Source organism: Azolla caroliniana, unplaced genomic scaffold (assembly GCF_043228905.1).
Source record: "Azolla caroliniana isolate FFs.n. ecotype wild unplaced genomic scaffold, voAzoCaro1.0.p SCAF_9, whole genome shotgun sequence".
Lineage (NCBI taxonomy): Eukaryota > Viridiplantae > Streptophyta > Polypodiopsida > Salviniales > Salviniaceae > Azolla > Azolla caroliniana.
This window is the reverse complement of record NW_028230444.1, coordinates 19,783,963-19,801,446: the sequence shown is the minus strand read 5'-3', so window position 1 is coordinate 19,801,446 and position 17,484 is coordinate 19,783,963. Positions and strand designations below refer to the sequence as shown.

Here is a 17,484-nt window from a genome sequence, read left to right as displayed (position 1 = left end):
CCAATTGTTCAAGTATATAGTCTCTTGAGAACATCAAAAGGCCATCATTTTCCAAAGAAAAAATGTTTACTATAACATGAAAGAAGTTGTTTTAGTGTAAAGTGGCTTCAATCAATGTTTTGATTTGCAAAGCGTGAAACTTTATTCTCGTTTCATTTATTCTAATAGCACATACTTATCATAAACCTTGAAAAAGGATTCACAATACTATAGACATTTAGAAAGTGGACATCTTTATTAATGGTAGTATTAATAGTAAGACTCGAGAGAAAGAATTGAATGATTAGAGAGATATACAATACAATATATCAACGAATTTGTAACTATAGGGTCATTATAAATGCATTGGAACATGAACATAATTGCTGCATTCGAATTGTCTGGTATTTCTCAAAATGTTTAATCCTGCCAACCACGTTTCATAAATTCGCAAATTGTGGCGCAACGCGTCGATGTCCAATGACTAGATGTCCAAGTAATAAAGCATATGGTGTGCAAGGACTAGCGGGGGTACACGATGGGCACAAACCAAGATAAAACTATGGTATGGACTGTTTTGATTTGCATTAAAGAAGACAAAGCAATGGAAGGATATGTAAGAGGGAAAAAAGCCATTGCACCATAGAGATCCAACATATCACAATGCAATGGATGGATTGATGGACAGGACAAATGTCATATATATATATATATATATATATATATATATATATATATACATACATACATACATGTGTGTGTGTGTGTGTGTGCATGTATGTATGGATGATGTATATGTATGTATGTATGTATGTATGTATGCATGTATGAATGTAATAATGTATGTATCTATGCATGTATGTCTCTAATTGAATAATATGTATGTTTGATCACGTGCTAGCCACACGTGCCAAAATCAATCACTCTCTGTTGTCTTCTTGGGTGTTGAGCCCAATTCAAAAAAAAACAAAAGAGAATATAAAGGAAAGAGGAAGGATTTTGTGTCAGACCATGGTGTGGGGAGTAGCAATGCCCAATGAGAGAAAAGAGGGAAGAATGAAAGAACAGAACAGAGTAGTTGCAGGTGGAGTAATGGAATATGCCCAGAGACATCACTTTTTCTTGCCTAACAATTGCATCTTCTACCTTTTTCATTTCCTCTATCCCTTTCATCTCAATTCAATATTCAATTCAATTGAGTTTAGTTCAATGCATACAACTATATAGATATGATGATGCGAAAAAACGGACTTCATGAACATGGGACCACCACTAAGACACACCCACCATCTCATACATAACATAGTGTAGTACTAACCAACAACAAAAAAAAAATGGGACAAATTTATCTCATTCATTCCAAATCAGGTTAAAAAACTTTCAATGTTAGATGGATTGTCTCATATGAGAGAGAACCAGAGAAAAAGAAAGGGGGTTTCCAATTCATTCATATCTGAGCTTCTCTTCTTCTTCTTTTTCGCATTCAATTGCTTCACTATATGAAATGGAAGTGAAGATGTTTTTTTCTTTTTTTCAGTCTTCTTTTTTCCCCTTCCCCATATTTCTCAGATTTCTCTCCTGGTGTGCATTCTTTTGACCAAGATCTTCCCATCCCAAGGAGTTGAGAATTGTGGGGAGGTAGGTTAACAGCATCAAGAACCCCGACCAAATATTGAGAATGTGCACGCCCATTGATCGATCCCACACATGGAAAGTACAGTACAAATTGCCCATCCAGACTCCCCACCCCCAAGTCATTTATAGCCGAATCCGATCGAAAAGGCGGCGAGTAGTCGCATCCACATCCAGACTGACACTGGCAGTGACAGTCGAGGATTCCGAGAGCTGTTGCAACGAGCGACGGTGCCGGGGGTGGCTGTGGTTCGTGTTCACACCAGCATTGCTCGTCCGAGGGGGAGGGGAAGAAGAAACAGCCACCATCTGCCGGACTCGGACAGGTGGGGCCACAGAAGAAGCCGGACGAAGACCCAATGACTGGACAACTGCTGCCATTGCGGTCGTGGAAGAATTCGAACTCACGTGAGATGTCCACCATTGTGCTGGACGAGACCATATCGAAGCTGAAGAAGAAGCCGATGCTTGCTCGTCGGCCATCACATTGCTACTGCTACTAGTACTATTAGTGCTTGGGTTATAACCCCCACCTGGGAAAGCACTATTGGTAATGGTAGCATGATCATACAAGAATGATCCCTTGGTAGACTCGGCATCAAATTTGTATGAAGACGAAGAAGAGGAACTAGGATCACCACCTCCATCATTGTATTTGCTACTAGCATAAGAAGCGTTCTGAGATGCTTCATTGAATCCAGCATATGAAACTTGATGATGAAGCTTTGACCCTTCTGAATACTTGGCATACTGCATGGCCTTATTATTCGCAATGTTATCGTTAAAATTGCAATAGGATGTGTTATTGGCATCTCCATATGCACTCATGTAAGAAGCCTGAATGCTTGCATGATCATTGCTATAGTTATCTAGATATGGCAAGCTTTCACAGCTAAATCTTCCACTATTGCCTTCATAATACTTGTATGAGTTATCTTGCTCGCCATAGATACTTGACATATCTCTATCAAAGCCACTCACTGGTTCTCCTCTCATCCACCAATCTTCGTCATCTCTTTGATAGAGTTCATCGAGCAAGCTTGGCTTCAATTCGAACCTCTCACTTTGAGATTGGAATAATGGCTGGCTATGGTGTAGGAGGGTAGCAACATTTGCTAACCGATCTGAATCACTTCTCCCAATTTGATAAGCACTCTTGTCGCGCTCTCCATAGGTACTTGATCGTTCTCTTTCTCTATCCCTTTCTCTTTCTCTGTCTCTATCAATGGCACTCATAGGCTCCATGATCTCTCCCCTCATCCACCAATCCTCATCATCCCTCGGATAGAGCTCCTCGAGCAAGCTCGGCTTCAATTCAAATCTCTCACTCTGAGATTGGAACAATGGCCTACCAGTGTGTAGGCGGGAGGCAGAGGAGGTATTCATTAACTGCTCAGTGTTATTAATGTTATTATTATTCCCTTTCGAATGTTGATGGGAGTATGTTGACATGCTATCTAGCCATTCTTCATCCCCATCTCTCTGAAGCTCTTCTATTAGAGGTCTCCTCAATTCAAATCTATCACTTGATGATTGAAGCGATAAGCGACTGAGAGATCTTTGCAGAGGATTTTGGTTTTGATTTTGAGTTTTTCTAGGTGTAGGCGGAGGCAGTAGTCTGTTGGACATGTATGCATTCTCCATACTACTGGAACTAGCATTATTTGCCTTATTCATTGCTATAGCTTCCTGTAACGAAGAATCAAGCCCAGATAAGGAGTGACTTCGGTGATGCAACTTGCCAGATTGTTGATTCGACGAAGAAAACCTTCCATTTCCATTATAATTTGTATCCCCAGATGAGGAAGAAGAAACCGAACTGAAATGACCACTTGCTGCTGGACTTCCTTCTCTGCTCAAGAGATTGCTTCTTTCTCTTACATTTACCATTCTAACCCTCGGACGACCTCCACCACCACCATAGCTTCGATTATGATTATTATGGCTATTGCTAGTATGGTGGTGAACAGAGTGCATCCTTGAGTTCGAACTTGCCGGGTTCTTGTTATCTCTTCTGTGTAGGGTAAGAGCACCTGCCCTGCTGCAAAGCTCATCTCTTTCTGAATCAACTAAGGCAGGGTATTGAGTCACTGCAGAGAAAGAAAGAGAGTGTGAGAGGGGGAGAGAGAGAGAGAGAGAGAGAGAGAGAGAGAGAGATAACTGATAACATACCAGTAAGATTCAGTAGACCTACATATGATAGCATATAGTGCACAACTCAACTCTTGCATAGATTTCTCCTGTTCTTTATTCATAGTAGTTCAATAGTCTGGGTTTGTTTGTCTATCATATTTTCTCTACAGAGTTCAAAAGTATCAGCTTGACTACAAATTTCTCATATTTTCCCTTACAGTGCTTTATCATATGAGATTGAGTATGAAACTCTACTATGGAAGTTCAATACTATGCTTTGGACATCAGTATATGTTTCCCAGATCATCTTCACCATTGTAAACCCTAAACCTCTTCTCAATTTCAGAATCTCTAATGTTTCCCAGACAGTCTAATGTTTGGATCAATGGTAGGTCCAATTCAGTAAACCCTATAAACCTCTTCTCAATTCAGTATGAATATCTCCAATCAAAGTGTGAAAAAATGCTCAACCCTAATGCGAGCATGATCAAATTATGGACTTGAAATGCCCAATCATAGATTGAGCATGTCTAATCACAGTGCTGTTGTACATGCCTAACCATTGTGTTGAGCTCGATCAATCGTAGTAGTGTTGATATGCCCAAGTTATCAATGCAAGCATGCCCTACCCATGGACATGAAAGACAAGAAGAGATAACCAAAAGAGAGAGAGAAAGAAGAGAGACATACGTTTCTTGATTGCTGACCATGCTGACATAGCTGCATTCTTCTCTGCTTGTTTCTTCGATTTCGCAGGATCGCCTACAAAAACCCTCCCTGCCACTTCCACTATACACTTGAACACAGGCAAGTGCCCTGCTCCTCCACGTATAGTGGTATAGACAGGCAGAGAAACCCCAGCTCTTTGAGCAGTCTCTTGCAACAAATTCTTGCAAACACTTGTCTCATCCTGCAAAACAAAACAGCAAAAAACAAAACAAAAAAATGACACATGAAAAACCTAAAAGAGAGAGAAAAATCAACACAAGTTAACAAGGAATTAAAAGAGCAAAAACAAAACAACAAATTTCATCTGAAAGGAAGACCTGATTTACAAATGTGGTACAGATACACTAAGAGAGAGACAGAGAGAGATTCATAGTTACAAGTATCTTTGCAGCTAAGGATTGAGAAGGTCCTCCTCTCTTTGAGAGTGTGTTGAGGGCTGCTTCAGCTGCAGAATGTTCTGCTTGCCTCAGTGTTGCACAGTAATGGGGGCTCTCAAAGGTCTCTCCATGGAAACTTACTGTAGCTTTGAACCTTGGTGCATGATCTGGCCCTTCTCTTATACATGTGTATGCAGGTAAACTGAAACAGCTCCTCTGTGCTAGCTCCTGTAACTGGTTTTTATACATCTTTTCGTACTCTACTTCTTTTTAGCTAAAATCAAAACAGGATGAAGAACCAACAAAAACCAGAGGCAAAGAAATTTGCTGGTGGTGTTGTTTTTATGAAACAAGCAGGCCTGGTTTTTTTTTTCTCCTGTTGTTTGCTCTAGATGCACATATATGATTAGGGTAACGTTTAGAGGAATTTGTTAAAAGCTCTCTGCAGAGACAGGGGAAGGAAAGAGGTTAGTAAAGAAAGAACCCTGGTCTTTCTTTCTCTCTCTTTAGCTCTGCCTCTCACTCTATATTCCCCTCTTATCTATGTATATGTCTAGGTCTGTCTGTCTGTCTGTCTCTGTTCCTGCTCTGTTGTCTACTCTGCAGGAGGAGGAGAAGCTGCCATGGAAGAAGAAGAAGCAGGGGAATAGAGAAGGGGGGGGGGGGGGGGCTTATCCTACAGGATTTATCATTTAAACAGTACTCTGAGAGAGAGAGAGAGAGAGAGAGAGAGAGAGAGAGAGAGAGAGCAGAGCAGAGTGCAGAGAGAGAAAGTGTACTGTGTATATTGTGAGTGTGTGTCCTTTTTGAATTTTCAAGTTTGGAGAGAGAAACAGAGACAGAGAGAGACAGAGACAGAGACAGAGACAGAGAGAGAAAGACAGAGACAGAGAATACACAGAAAGATACACCATAGAAGTCAGCTCTGTAGGAAACCCTAAACCACCAGTAGGAAACCCTAAACCACCAGAGAGAGGGAGGGTTTTGAAAAACCGCCCGATAAACCACCATCAAAGGAAATTTAGAGCAGGGGTGTTTTGAAAACCACCCCGGTAAACCGCCTTCGAAAACCTCCCCTCAATCCACAGAGACAAAAAAAACAAAACAAAACAAGCAAAAGCAAAAAAACCACTCTCTTCCCAATACCGCTACCGGCTACCGAAAACCACCCTGGGGGTTTTGAAAACCGCCCGGTAAACCACCATCAAACGAAATTTAAAACCAGGGGGTTTTGAAAACTCCCCGGTAAACCGCCTTCAAAAACCTCCCCCCTCCATCTACAGAGAAAACCAAAAAAAAAAAGTGAAATACCACTCTCTTCCCAATACCGCTACCGGCTCCCGAAAACCACCACGACCGGGAAACCGCCTCGCCGAGAAACCGCCCTGGTTTTGGACAGCCACAAACGGCCAGATCGGTGAGAGCATTAATAATAATAATAATAATAATAAATCAATCAATAAATAAATAAATAACCAACTCTCTCTCTCCCTCTCTCTCTCTTATTTTTGGGTTTTAATTTTTATTTATTCTCTTCTATTTGTCTTCCTTCCAATTTGTTTTCCCAAACGTTTAGTTTTTCTCTCTCATCTTTACTTAACTTCAATTAAACACAATATGTAATGAATGTCTAGAGAGAGAGAGAGGTTAATGTCCATCCAACATTAGTAGTGAGGGATAGATAAGATAGGTACATAGATTTGATATGTTTTTTACGTCCACGAAAGACGAATTGTGATCTATGAGACAGAGCCCAGCTACCCAGGACAAGGATCGCAATCGAACCACTTGGATTCCCTCAAAATCTTCGAGAGTGGCAGAGATGGAATCCCATCCATTTCCATCTCTTGTGTGTGCACGTGTGTGTGGGTGTGTATAAACCCTGAACCCTGAACCAATTCATCCGCTTTACATTCACGACCGAACAACCCCTTCGCGATCGACTGACCTCCCGTGTAATTGCCCCCCCCCCCCCCTATGACACATCGACTATGCCCTCTCGGCCTGACTCTGCTTGCACGCCATGATCTCTAGAGACTCCATGGAATTGATGAATTCTATGCATTGGTTGTGGATCGAGGAGCAGCAGCCATGGATCGCCCGATTCCCAATGCTTGAGGAGTAATTTGGTGAACCTGGTTTGTTGGTTAAGGCCTGAGCATGTAACCTTTCACCCCAGTCTCGACGAATTAAGATATAAACTATCGATTATCAGGGGAAGCAGTCGCCGGATCACGCACAAAATTTTACGCTTATTGCCCATCCTATGGAATTTATAATGCCTCTCACACTCTCCCGCGCACACACACCCAACCCACCATCCCAAGTGTTATCCTAACGTGATGGTCGTATAGTGAATCGTGCAAGTAATTAATTTCCCATAGTCTCCTTACTTCTTGTGATTTGGGTATTGAAGCAACGCCTATTTAAAAGATGATATCTACATGGGATCTCTCCTAGATTTTTGGGCATCCTATTGTAATGTGAATAGATATGTGAGCTATGTGTTATTCATTTATATATATATATATATATAGAAATGAATATATATATATATATATATATATATATATATATATATATATGACATGATCATACTCGCATCATAATGTCTACCTTCTTCCTCCCACTACATCGTGCTTCTTCTCGTTCCTTATCATATTCCATGACCATTATACCGATGAAATTCACAAAGCACTTGACTTGGCATGTTTCGTCAAATTGTACATGAAACCAATAACCATGTGAGGTAGTACGACAAATTTGTAATTTTCATGCAAGTAATTCAACTTTACATCTGTATCAAAAGCAATAAAATTATTGTAAACGGTCAAAGGATTCATTGGTATAGGTGTATACTTAATTTGTGATCCAAATCTTGATTATCTACATACCAATGAGTTCATAAGTTTTGTCATATGTCATATTCTCTGTCTTTTCTCAAAGAAACGAGCAAGATGTATGTTAGTGTGTCATTTACAATAGTAGTAGTGGTTGCAATTATTTGATGTTAAGAAACGGGGAACTATTTATGCAATTGTCACTTGTAAACCAGGATGATAACTTTGATAGGCTCTACTCACGAGGCCCGATAAGATTGACCCTCTATGGAACATTCAACATTTGCAAATATTTCATATACAGATAGATTCTTGTGTGGATTTTTTATTGTGTTATCGCTCACATACTTTCTCTTAGTTTTCATGGTATTATATCATTGTGTTCAAGCAATTGGACCCCCCAATTCTCATTGCCATATCCAACTAATGGTGACATCGCCCCCATTAGTTCAACACAACTAACTTCAATATATGTCTTGACCGCTTCTCTCTATTACATGTATAATAGAGATGAATCTTTGTTGAATGGTAAGATCGTGGATAGCTCTCTAAGTGCAACACCCCACTCTCTAGTAGAGTTATTGCCATCTACGTCGTCTTATACCTCTATCCCTTCTCCATTCAAATGTTTAGCCAACAATTCACTTCCTCACAAAGTTTCACATAATCAACCCTTTCAGCTATATAGGAACTCCAAACAACCAAAGAAACAACAAACCATATATGAACCTTATGTTGCATAGTCTTCAAAAACAAAGGATTCTCACTACAAATATTTTAGTAATAATGTGTGGTTGTAAAAATTACAAACTCAATGTGAGTGTTCATCACAAGCGACTATCCTAGAGGGATATGACATGAGATCACATGGGTGTTGGTAAAAGACCACGAGGAACTCCTTGTTCGTTTGATTTACCTTGTGAACTTACAACGATCGATAAGAATGGTAGAGGCAAAAATAGTGTTGACTCTTTAGGACAAACACATCCACAGGTTCCACCCTCGATAAATTAACCAATATGAAATTATACATATGTGGTTTCAACAATTGATCAATGGAAGATAAGTTGTAACGACAACATCCATATGAGCAAGATGAACTTCTCTTAACAAGGTGAGCATCAAATTGGGAAAAATCGCAAGAATAGGAAAGGAGTCATATTCAATGGCCAAATGCCAGAGTATGACATGTATTTGGATCAATAATTACAAAAGAAAATTGCTCCCATGCATCTCTTGCAAGATGAGTGATCAGAGTCAAGATTTCAACGTGTGTATCTGAAAGCACCTCAACATTATTGAAGCCACTTCCAACAATCCTAGCACTATACTAATTCAACATTTGGCATGTCATTGAGGGTTATTATAACCAACTCCTCTCTCTCTAAATTAATTCGCGTGGAGGGTTTTTGTTGGAATACTCTAACATTTGAATGATTTAATGGGCCATGTGCAAACGGTAGACAATGGTGTCGTGCACAAACGTTTGTCTTTGATTTTCCCCATGTTATTATGATTACTATATGTATTGTGGGATGGGGTGTGTGATGGCAATGGACCACTTCTCTTTTATGGTTTAATACTTAAGACTTTATGTAAAATGAAAAGTGAAGATTTTTTGAGTCATTTATCATTTATAGTATTGTACCACATGCACTTATAGTATTGTACCCACACATACTTATAGTATTGTACCCACACACACTTGAACATTGGATAAAATTAGCAAGAGTTATAGGCGGGTCCCCACATGAAAGAATACAAAATAATCGTTTTGTTAAGGCGAATTCATGGGGTTACTTGTACTCTTATGTTATTTGTTGCCTCCTTCACTATCACTCAAATGCATCAAGATTTGGATTTCACTCAAGTGTACCACAATTAGGGTTACTTTATTGTTTCCTAGAGAATAACATCTCAAACAAATTTTGGTTGGCCACATAAAAGTAATCAGGGTCGGTGTTAAGCATGAATGCACGTCTCTAGCCAATCACATGCATCTAGTTCTTTGACAATAATCTCATGGGAAGGTGGGTGTATGGATTAGGGTTTAGGATGTGGAACTCTTTTATTGTTTAATGCCAAGATTTATGTAAATTGAGAAGATAATATATTATTTTTGTTATTTAATGAGTTTTATGGAAGCGATCGACATTGTTGTTGTGCATAAATGCTCATTTTTTGGCTGTGCACATGCAACTAGCTCTGTGCTTATTATTACAAGTTATTCAAGGAGCGTGTGTTGAAAGCGCACAAACCATCAACTCCCTTTTTTTGAAGGCCATCATAATGGCATCAATAAGTTACTATTATTTATGGTTTAATACATCCAACTTTATGTCAATTGAGAAGCGGTGTATAGTTAAGAGTCTTTGTAATTTACTACACTATTGTACACATCCACAATTCCTTGAACATTGCACGCAATTAGTATGAGCTAGATCTATTTTGAACATTGTTGTTTGCCAACATAAATACTAGAGACATCAATCCAACTTTATGGTGATGCCTGATCATTGATCTTCAAAGCAATATCGAGGCCAACAAGACTTGGTTGTTCACAAAGTGTGTTGGGCAAAGTTAATGCAAGCCTTTGGTTTTACCATTTGGATTCTATGAACATTACTGTAGATGTGCTAAGAATCAGACGTGTTAAGTTAAAACTTAATGCTCTAAGATTCAACAATCCAATCCGATATTTTATTTCTCAATATCATCATAAAAATCTTGCATAAGAGCTCAATATATTTCTAATATTGTTGCCCTTTAAAAGTTACCTTCCAGATTACTAGCAATCCTTTATATCAAAATATATTACCTTACTTACACAATCTCATACTCTGAGAGTGCCATGATGCACCTTCAGAAGGGTAATGTTGGAATCGGCCATGTATTCACAATACACCATATTCTGTAGGCTGAAAACGCATATTCATTTCCATAATTATGTCATTGAGTTGTCCCAATACCAAATTACAGCAAACAAACATCCTCCAACTGGCCTTCTTCATCCTCTTCATATATATCCAGCAACAAATGGGAGAATGGTATTTCAAAAGATAACATTATCGGGTCTAAATGGCTGTTAAGGCATGGCTGTATGGCTGTATATGGATTGTTATTCTTTCGAGAATAGATATCATTCACCAGCAATAGAAATAAGTTGAATCCTTCATCACAATCAACAATATTTTTCTAATCCAGTCCTATCAATCGACAATAGATAACCAGGATGGAAGGGGCTTTATGACCGTAAAGCACAGGTTTGGGTTTTTTCTAGGAGGAACGTTGGAGATAATCGGCATATTTTTGAAGACTCAAGGGTTCATTATTTGCTACTTTATACCCTTTTTGCTTGCATTGTATCCCATGTCACATAACCCTATACTTTCTGCCATTTTACTTTTTCTTTTAGTGTGATGCATGAATGATTGAGACAATTTGTCCAATTCGATATTTTGCATTCCTCAGTTGTCATAGACTTCTAGAGTCTCTCTTAAACGTACTCATAGGGATAACTGTCTTTATCAAGCTCAAGACTACCATGTCTGTGGTCAAAGGTTCAATCACTTTCCCATCATTCCAAAGCATGGCATATAGCCTTCATCTTGTACTTGCGCAAACAACCTCTTCACCTTTGCAAGTATGTCATGATTCCTTTCATGGCTTTTGTCTCCTACCGTAAACATTTGAACCTTATTTGCAGTCTCGATAAAGGCCCTTCCTGGTTTCTTGAATGCATTCTTGCACTTCATTTCTTCGATTATCATATTTGTGTCCCCCCACATGCCAACATTATCATGAATATTGCGCAAAAGCACCAACCCGGTGACATATTCATTGTCTGTCACATCAATTTTGCATAGGCTTTTCCTGCCCAGCTCAATGGCCCCGTGTGTTTTACAATGACCCAGCAAAGATAACCATCCAATACTATTTGATTGGAAAGGCATGCCTTTCAGCATGTTATTTGCCTCATCCAAGTAACCACTACCACCAAGGAGGTCAACCAAACTATTCCAATGCTCCATTGTTGGCCTGATGCCGTACTCTTGTTGCATTGCATTAAAATAGTAATACCCTTCACGGACTTCTCCGAGATGCCGGCATACTGAGAGCAAACAAGAGAATGCAATAGCATCTGGTTTGATACCTTCCATTTGCATCTTGTGAAAATTTGCCAAGACAAGTCTATAGTTACTCTGTTCTGCATATCCCAACGTCATTGCACTCCAGGTCACAACATCCCTCTCTTGTGACCCATCGAACACATTTTGTGCATCCTTGACATTACCCAATTTTACATACATGTCGATGAGAGCATTCACAATGGAGATCTTGGATTGCATACCTGTGATTAAAATGCACGTGTGAACAAGCCTACCTTGACCGAGAGATGCAGAAACAGAGCATGCCTTCATGATAGAAATGAAAGTAATCCTATTGGGCTCAAGACCCCTCTGGTATAGTTGAAAGAAAAGCCGAATCGCTTCATCAGCCTCATCATGCTGAGCAAATCCAGCAATCATTGTGTTCCATGCAGTCAAATCTCCCTTCTGAGATTGCTTATTGAAAACTTTATATGCATGACTAAATTCTCCACATTTAATATATAAATCAATGAGAGCATTGCTCACATGCACATCCATAAGGGATCTACTTCTCATAATGAAAGCATGCAGGAGTTTACCATTACATAATGCAAACAAGCCAGTATACGCCTTAAGTATACATCCATAAGTAAACCCAGTCGAAACAACTCCTTCTTGTTGCATTTGTTGAAAGAATTGTAATGCATCCCATTCATAGCCATTCTGAATCAATCCTTTCATCAACACATTCCATGTGATCGTGTCTTGTTTCGAACATTCACTAAAAAGAGAAATTGCATCTGTTAAAGCCCCACAAGTGGCATACATGTCTAGTAACATGTTACTAACAGTTGAATCAACACAATGATAGACCTCCAAAATGTGCATATGAATCAACCTACCTGAAATGATGGTTCCTAAGCCAATACAAGCTTTCAAGCAAGATACATATGTGATTCGATCAGGCAGCAACCCGCCCTGAATCATCTCATTGCACCATTGTAAAGCCTCAATATCACGTCCTTGCTGAACCAAGGCTGAGATCATCACATTCCATGTGACAAGATTTCTCCTTGGAGATTTCCTGTGTAGCAAGGATGCATCAGTAAAGCTTCCACACCTCAAGTACATGTCAATAAGAGTATTAGCAATGACTAAATCTAGCTCATTATCCATTTCCACAATATATGAATGTATTAGTGTACCTTTCTGAAATGCTACCGAATTAGAGCATGCCTTTAAAACTGAAGACAACGTAATCTTAGTGGGCTCGATTCCAATCTCTTGCATGTTGGAAAAAACATCTAGAGCTTCTTTATCAAGTCCGCTTTGAACAAATCCAGTGATCAACGAATTCCAAGTCACAGCATCGGTCTTTGGGGATTTCTCGAAGATATAATGTGCATCAGCAAGACAAATAAAGTTAGCATACATGTGGATTAGGGCATTGCATACAAACAGATCGTCATCAAATCCAGCTTCAATAACATGAGAGTAAACCACGTTACCCTCTCCTACACTACCTAAACTAATACATACTCTAAACAAAGTGAGGTAAATATCACCATTCGCATCGACATTTGAATGTCTCATTAAGTGATATAACTCAAGGGCTCTCTCATTCTTTCCAAGTTTGAGATGAGATGAAATAAAAGCACCCCAAGAGAATAAATCCGGTTCACATACCTTCTCAAAAGCTTGTATTGCTTCATGAAAGCCACCATTTTGCATATACATTCTGATCAAGCATCGGCCAAGGATGGTATCAGACTCGAGGCCGGTCTTGAGAATGAGTGAATAAAGCACTCTGCCCAGTGTTAGGTCATAACATTCCATGCAACTCTGCAAAAGGCAAGAGAAGATTGTGATCAAGCTACACTCTGTTTTTGGACATAGTAAATGGGTCACACGGTCAAATAGCTCATGCCCATCTAGCCATGATTTCTTCAGAGATTCCACATATCTGTTGAGTTCTTGAGTCTTTGGCAAATGCATTCTAGGCAAGGTGCCCATAACCCTTCACCTAGTGTACATGCACCATCAAACCAAACCCTAAACAACAACCATAAGTCTTTGAGCCCATGATTTCTTCAGAGATTCTACACATCTATTGAGTTCTTGAGTCTTTGGCAAGTGCATTCTAGCCAAGGTGCCCATAACCCTTCATCTAGTGTACACGCAACATCAAACCAAACCCTAAACAACCATAAGTCTTTGAGCCCTAATCCCTAAACTTATCTGATAATGCTCTGTTCATTCTCAAATTTTACATCATGCTCTGGGGATTCTCATGATCAATGTATAACAATCATAATTATGACTTGGCAATATTATGCAAAGTTTTTTTGTTCAATTTATATATATACATATATGTGGTTCAATTTTATGTCAAAGTTGCAACATATCTTGGGTAATTGGCTTCTATTTGAAACCTGGCTATCACTGCTTTACCTGGTTTTGTCCATGGATGTGGTGGGTCTATTTAATAGTGAAGTGCCCATAAGCTTATAATTGTGTCTATTGATGTTTAGCCTTGGGGCAATTGGCTTCTACTTGAAACCCGACTATCAACGCTTTACCATCTCTTGTTCGATGTGGTGGGTCTATTTAATAGTGAAGTGCTCATAAGCTTATAATTGTATCTATTGATGTTTAGTCGGGCACACACTTGCCATATGTGAGCCTTGGCAATTAAAGAAGTTTAGATTTGATTGTGTAAGAGGTTCTCTTGGCTTAGCCTACTTTCTCATTGTTCACCTCACAATACTAAGGCAAGCATAATATCACCATCTACCTCAATGTAATGAGCAAACACTTCATCATGTTGATATTGGTTGTAATTTGTAATCACATTGTGATTCTTCCCATTGGTAGGATAAGTGATGTCCCCACCCTTCCCGACTTTGTTGTCGACCATATCGATAATATTTGGTTGGCTTAGCCAATCACACACCCATATTTGGAAATGGAGTTTGTTGGGGAAGGATGGTTGCTTGCTGAGAAGGGCTTCGGTGCACTTGGTGACGATTTTGGATGTTTGAGGGGGGGGTCCTTGTCCAAACTAGTGTCATGATATGGTATGTGCAAAGGGGGGGGAAGGGGGTTGATGAAAAAAGACAGGTTTCACAAAGCTCATGAATCTAAACAACATGCAAATTAGATGAAAAATAAAAGCAAATAATATAAAAGATCAGCAACATATAATAGCTCAAATGGCAAAAGTTAACCACATAGCTCAATGAAAGAGTAAAGGATTTAAAACTTGTTAAAGATGTCTAGAAGGGTAAATATAATGAGACAACAACGGGCAAAAGACAATTGGGGTGTGTGTGACAAGAATTTATGTGCAATGTGCACTTTTGGCAAAACTAAACACCCATGTCAAAAAAAAAGAATAAGCGTATGTTGAAAGAAAAAGGCAATGGTGCATGCCAAGTGGGAATAACCCATTTTTTGCCAACAAGAGAGATCACGAGTGCTATAAAATGAAAGGAGATAGAAAGATATCATTGTCGCCCCTGGGGTTTTTTTAGTGATGCCCAAGCTTCGATTTCAAAGAACTTTGATGGGTTATGAATCAGGCGGACGTGTGGGAGGCTTGTGATGACCAAGGTGTTGAAGTTGTCAATTGCATACTTGCCATGCCAAATCAAATATATCCCTTGACCCATTTCTTTCTATATCGATCATATTCCCTTTGTATTCAAGATCAATCATTATACAATATATTCTCTTTTGAACTTGCTTGTATCCATAGGATTTTTAACCACTTTCTTTAATTGAATAACCATCTCTATTAAATCACGTGTATTTGGATTTGAATTGTGCCAATTCAAAGTGAAAACAACTTCAAATTTTGCTTTGAATGTCCTTTTTAATACTTGGAATAAAACACTCGATGATGCGTCAACAAGGTTTGGATTATCAAAGACGCCTACATGCAAATCCAATCAATGGTGAACATATAAATGAAGAGGCGTAGGAAGACAATACATTTGAGTTATCTTGAGTGGATTCGCCTTCTCATGCAAAAAAAAGTTATCAGGATTCAAATCCACATATCTGAATGGGTGATTTGACAATCTTCCATTTAGTTGCACTTGCTCTCGTATTAGCTTCAATGCGAGAATTAAGAAGAGTCGCCCGTTTGGGTAGCTTCCTCTCAGAACTATAATAAATTGACATGTTCCCTCGTGTTGCCCCCACACGAAGGAATTTGTCTCGTTGCAGAGTTGCTACATGAATAATACATATGTGACGGAATGCTACTCACTCCGTGGCAACCTACTAGTCAAGGGTGTATAAACCTATTGCTCAAAGGAGGTAGCGACACTAGACCTCCGCGTCACTCGATTCTAGATCTCTCATATCTCACCCTTAAATTTGTTAAATACCCAAAATATCATTGCCCCCGTAATATCATTAATTTCCCACACTCTTTTCCCTATAATCTTCAAATCTTCCCTATCTTTTAATAACTAAGATTCAGTCCCCCTCTTTTTCCTAAATGCATACAATATAAAGATACACGTGGACACTTAACCACATTAATACACAAACACATTTTTGTGTGTACCTTTACGCTTACAATTATGCATACATTAACATTTAAGCACATTTACAAACACTTACACATCCACGCATAATTATACCCATAGGATTACACATGTGCATTTTCATATGAACATATGTATCTATCTATTTATCTACGTCCCTGCCTATTTATGGATATAAACACGTACCAACTCACAAATATAACCACATACAAATACATTGAATTGCATATATGCACCAAATTTATCATGCATAAAACGTTTGCACACGCACACACTTAAAACGCAACTACCAAGTGAACGTCAACCTTCAACTTTGCATGTCTTGCATGTGCAACTTCCACAACTAGCTACAAGTGCAACGAAATTTCCCCATTTTCACAACGTTCTTGTGGATCCTTGTGAAACCATCCATTCCGTCCAACAATTATTTGATTGTTGCATGACAAAAACCATATTGTGGCCTTCATTAGTTTAGATGTAAAACGCATGGCCTCATACGGTGTCCTTGACATGCTATGCATGATATGATCTCCTTTATAGCTTATATTATGGACCTTCTATCCTCTTTTGAAGGTCATATTCATTACCCATGTACTGGGTTTGTGCTCCTCATAGTCCAACTTGTAATCATGCTCTTGGTCTCACTCACAGTAGTCACACTAACTAATGACATGGATAAGTTGTCACAAGCGTAGTTGTTGACGTTACGTGAGTAGAGCCTATGCTCCTTATAGTTGTACTCATAGTTGCACTCTTGGTCATGTTTTCATGTTAAAAAAAATGCTCATGAGAATCACACATGTAGGCAGAACACAAGGGACATCGCATGGATCCATCAATTGGCATTGTAGACAGTTTTGTGCTCATTGTGATCATGAACAACCTTAGTGTCGCCAAAAAACGTGAGGCCATTATACACACGTTGATCCGTAATGTGGACATTGTCGCAACATGACAGGTCGAAGGATAGAAAAGTGAAAAAAAGAGGGGGGAGGGACAATCATAAAAAATATGTAAAAATGTAAAAAGTCAAATGCTTAAGGCTATTGATCCTCTGGGAAAAGGTAAGTAAAAAGAGGGTGCATGAATCGTACATCAACAGAAAGTGGTCAGCCATTGATCATAGAGAATTGTTCTTTTCCTTGTC

The 17,484-nt window shown here is 39.1% G+C and overlaps 2 protein-coding genes across 2 annotated transcripts; both read right to left on the bottom strand.

Moving 5' to 3' along the window:
• Positions 1-1,314: 1,314 nt before the first annotated feature.
• Positions 1,315-5,123, bottom strand: LOC147860497 (uncharacterized). The gene is made up of 3 exons (XM_087324791.1): positions 4,851-5,123; positions 4,435-4,654; positions 1,315-3,701 (listed from the first exon to the last, which is right to left on the bottom strand). Exons 1-3 carry the CDS (start codon positions 5,097-5,099, stop codon positions 1,738-1,740), a joined length of 2,433 nt encoding a protein of 810 aa, XP_087180917.1. The 5' UTR covers positions 5,100-5,123; the 3' UTR covers positions 1,315-1,737.
• Positions 5,124-10,368: 5,245 nt separating this feature from the next.
• LOC147860496 (putative pentatricopeptide repeat-containing protein At3g47840) lies at positions 10,369-14,067 on the bottom strand. The gene is made up of 2 exons (XM_087324405.1): positions 13,321-14,067; positions 10,369-13,155 (listed from the first exon to the last, which is right to left on the bottom strand). Exons 1-2 carry the CDS (start codon positions 13,792-13,794, stop codon positions 11,257-11,259), a joined length of 2,373 nt encoding a protein of 790 aa, XP_087180531.1. The 5' UTR covers positions 13,795-14,067; the 3' UTR covers positions 10,369-11,256.
• Positions 14,068-17,484: the final 3,417 nt, after the last annotated feature.

What these genes read in the sequence shown, in the direction of transcription:
- LOC147860496 (XM_087324405.1), bottom strand. Translation starts at nt 13,794, where the DNA reads ATGGGCACCTTGCCTAGAATGCATTTGCCAAAGACTCAAGAACTCAAC. An exon ending in TTTACCTCACTTTGTTTAGA is followed by an intron (nt 13,156 to 13,320) that starts GTATGTATTAGT and finishes AAATCCCCAAAG; the next exon opens with ACCGATGCTGTGACTTGGAA.
- LOC147860497 (XM_087324791.1), bottom strand. Translation starts at nt 5,099, where the DNA reads ATGTATAAAAACCAGTTACAGGAGCTAGCACAGAGGAGCTGTTTCAGT. An exon ending in CCTTAGCTGCAAAGATACTT is followed by an intron (nt 4,655 to 4,850) that starts GTAACTATGAAT and finishes TTTGTTTTGCAG; the next exon opens with GATGAGACAAGTGTTTGCAA. An exon ending in ATGGTCAGCAATCAAGAAAC is followed by an intron (nt 3,702 to 4,434) that starts GTATGTCTCTCT and finishes CTTTCTCTGCAG; the next exon opens with TGACTCAATACCCTGCCTTA.